This window comes from Branchiostoma belcheri, unplaced genomic scaffold (assembly GCF_001625305.1).
Source record: "Branchiostoma belcheri isolate BF01 breed outbred unplaced genomic scaffold, Haploidv18h27 scaffold84, whole genome shotgun sequence".
NCBI lineage: Eukaryota > Metazoa > Chordata > Leptocardii > Amphioxiformes > Branchiostomatidae > Branchiostoma > Branchiostoma belcheri.
The window spans coordinates 465238-467444 of NW_017804509.1; the positions used below are offsets into that span (position 1 = coordinate 465238).

The 2207-nt window shown below is 40.8% G+C and overlaps 1 protein-coding gene across 1 annotated transcript in view; it reads right to left on the reverse strand.

Moving 5' to 3' along the window:
* Nucleotides 1-1289, reverse strand: part of LOC109486886 (acid sphingomyelinase-like phosphodiesterase 3b) — a 9943-nt gene extending 8654 nt beyond the window's left edge. Inside the window, exons 1-2 of the mRNA XM_019790792.1 lie at nt 1220-1289; nt 562-629 (exon numbers count right to left, since the gene is read on the reverse strand). Coding sequence (XP_019646351.1) covers nt 562-629; nt 1220-1289 — 138 coding nt within the window. The remainder of the gene's footprint in view (nt 1-561; nt 630-1219) is intronic.
* Nucleotides 1290-2207: the final 918 nt, after the last annotated feature.

Below are 2207 nucleotides of genomic sequence, written 5' to 3' on the forward strand. Positions count from 1 at the left end.
ATATATGCACTTGCAGTTTGCACAATAAAAAAATATTACAATTACAATTATGAATAATGTGCGAGGCAACCCAAGATTCCTAGTTTAGTGGCTTATCGAGGGGGTTACCCGTATACTCGTATATCATTTCCTGAATTACTTTTATTACTTTTACAACATGTAAATGTTGAATTAAACAATATAGAAATAACCACCTGTCTATAACTACATTTGACATTAAAACTAACCTAGTAATTTATAAGCAGCTATATTTCTTCTTGGAGTAAACAAGAACTTAAGAACTTGATTTAATAATTTAATTTAATACGTTGTAGTTTATAAAGTTTATGAATCTTTCCGAATATTTCGCAGTCTGTACTCCAGCCTTCATCAGGTTCGAATGACTAACCACGTGGCCTTAATTATAACATTTCAAGAAATATCGTACATGTTGCTTCTACCTTTACTTTTGTCTTCAGCTATTGTAGAAATTACCATATGCATGATCCCATTTCCCTAGCTAGCCTGACAACACAGTTTGTCTTTATCTTTGTCTTTGTCTTTATAGTTCCGTTCACTCACCTTGCCTGGCCGATGCGGCCTCATGTAGGACGGGTCATAGTGGAAGTCAGCTATGAACCAGAACCGCCCTGGATCGGGGTAAAACAAATTGTAATATTAGTCTTATTAAATTAGTCTTGTTAAAGACTACAGAGTTGATTGCTTAATAAAGTTTACAGTGTTGTAAGTTTGTTATATATCACGGTGCTGGGGGAGAAAATATGCAGCAGGATCGTAATATAGTAGAGGGTAACGACCATGTTTTGTTGAGACTGGAGCGTAATTTCGTCCATATCTACATGCACACAAGTCGGTATATTAGGCCATGATATCTTCAACAGTCGTTGACAGCTTTTCTTAAGGAACTGGGATAAGACCCGAGACAGATCGGTTCCATCTGGCCCTGAACTCCATATCGTGAGTTCAAGACGTGATTATAGACTATATATAGAGAGAGTCAAGGCTTGTACAGTGTACCTCTAAGCGGATAGAAGAATTAACGATGTTCGCAAGGTATCTTACAATCCATGTTCTTGTCTTGAGCTCAAGAATGACCATGCCCGTGGTCAGTGGTTGCACTCACGATCACTGATTTGAGTTGTGGTAGTAGCGCGACTTAGGTTATATATACTGTACTGTCGAAAGCAACAAGATAGTTGTCCACAAATGCCGTGCTTACCTGTGTCTGCCACTGTTAATGTCGGTAGCACAGCTGCTACAGCCAAGTAGAGACCGCTCAGCAGCAACATTCTCAACTGCCAATAGTACCGGTAAGTAAAGCCCCTGCACCGTTAGGACCTGCCAGACATGTACAGTTACAGAAAGGCGGGGTCGAAAGTCCATACAGTCCTTCTAAGTTCTGTAGTTAAGAGGGGGGCCCAATCGAGATTTTTTTTACTTCACAAAATACACTCCCTCAGACCAAGAAGTTAACTGTAGGTTTGTATATATAATAAAATAACCATATTATCGAAATTCGTATCTTATTTATTTCATTCGATCAATGCCAAGTTTGTGGTTAAAGCTACGTAAATTGTTTTTGGTTCGCTCCAGACCGTGACCCTCGCGGGGTGAATGCCCGCACGGTCGTGAGCCGTCCAGTCAAACATTGTCAGGTTGCTGGCAGCGATTAAGAAGTTTTACGTTTTGGGGCTGCTGCTTACAACGTGCACAACAGAACTTGGCAACGGCAAATCTCCAAGCAGATATGTTGGGGAGGCCGTAAATAAATCGTTACGTTTTACTTGCTGCCCTTTCCTGTGCGGAAGTAGTTTGAAAACAGAAAATGTAACGGCAGCCACCCAACATCTGCTTGGAAATTTACTCGCAACGTCAACAACGTAACGGTAAGTAAACCTAGCGCTAATTAATCTATTCACCAACACCCAACATTGGACTTTTTAAACAGTCATACAGAGTGCAAGAATGGTGGGGTTTACACTGCCTTCCGTGATTTCTATGCCTCTTAGGAACTTTCTGGTTTTAATTCATTGAACCAAGAATGTTAATTGAACCCACTTGTGCAGCTTTGTCACCTTTGATATTCTTTCTTCCTGGACCTCTGGGAAACTGGTCAAAGGCTTATTTTTTGGAGGCGGAGGGGGGGGGGGTGGTAGTTACTTTGCAATGTTCAATATGGGCCAAGAGGGATCAAGGATCGCTAATCG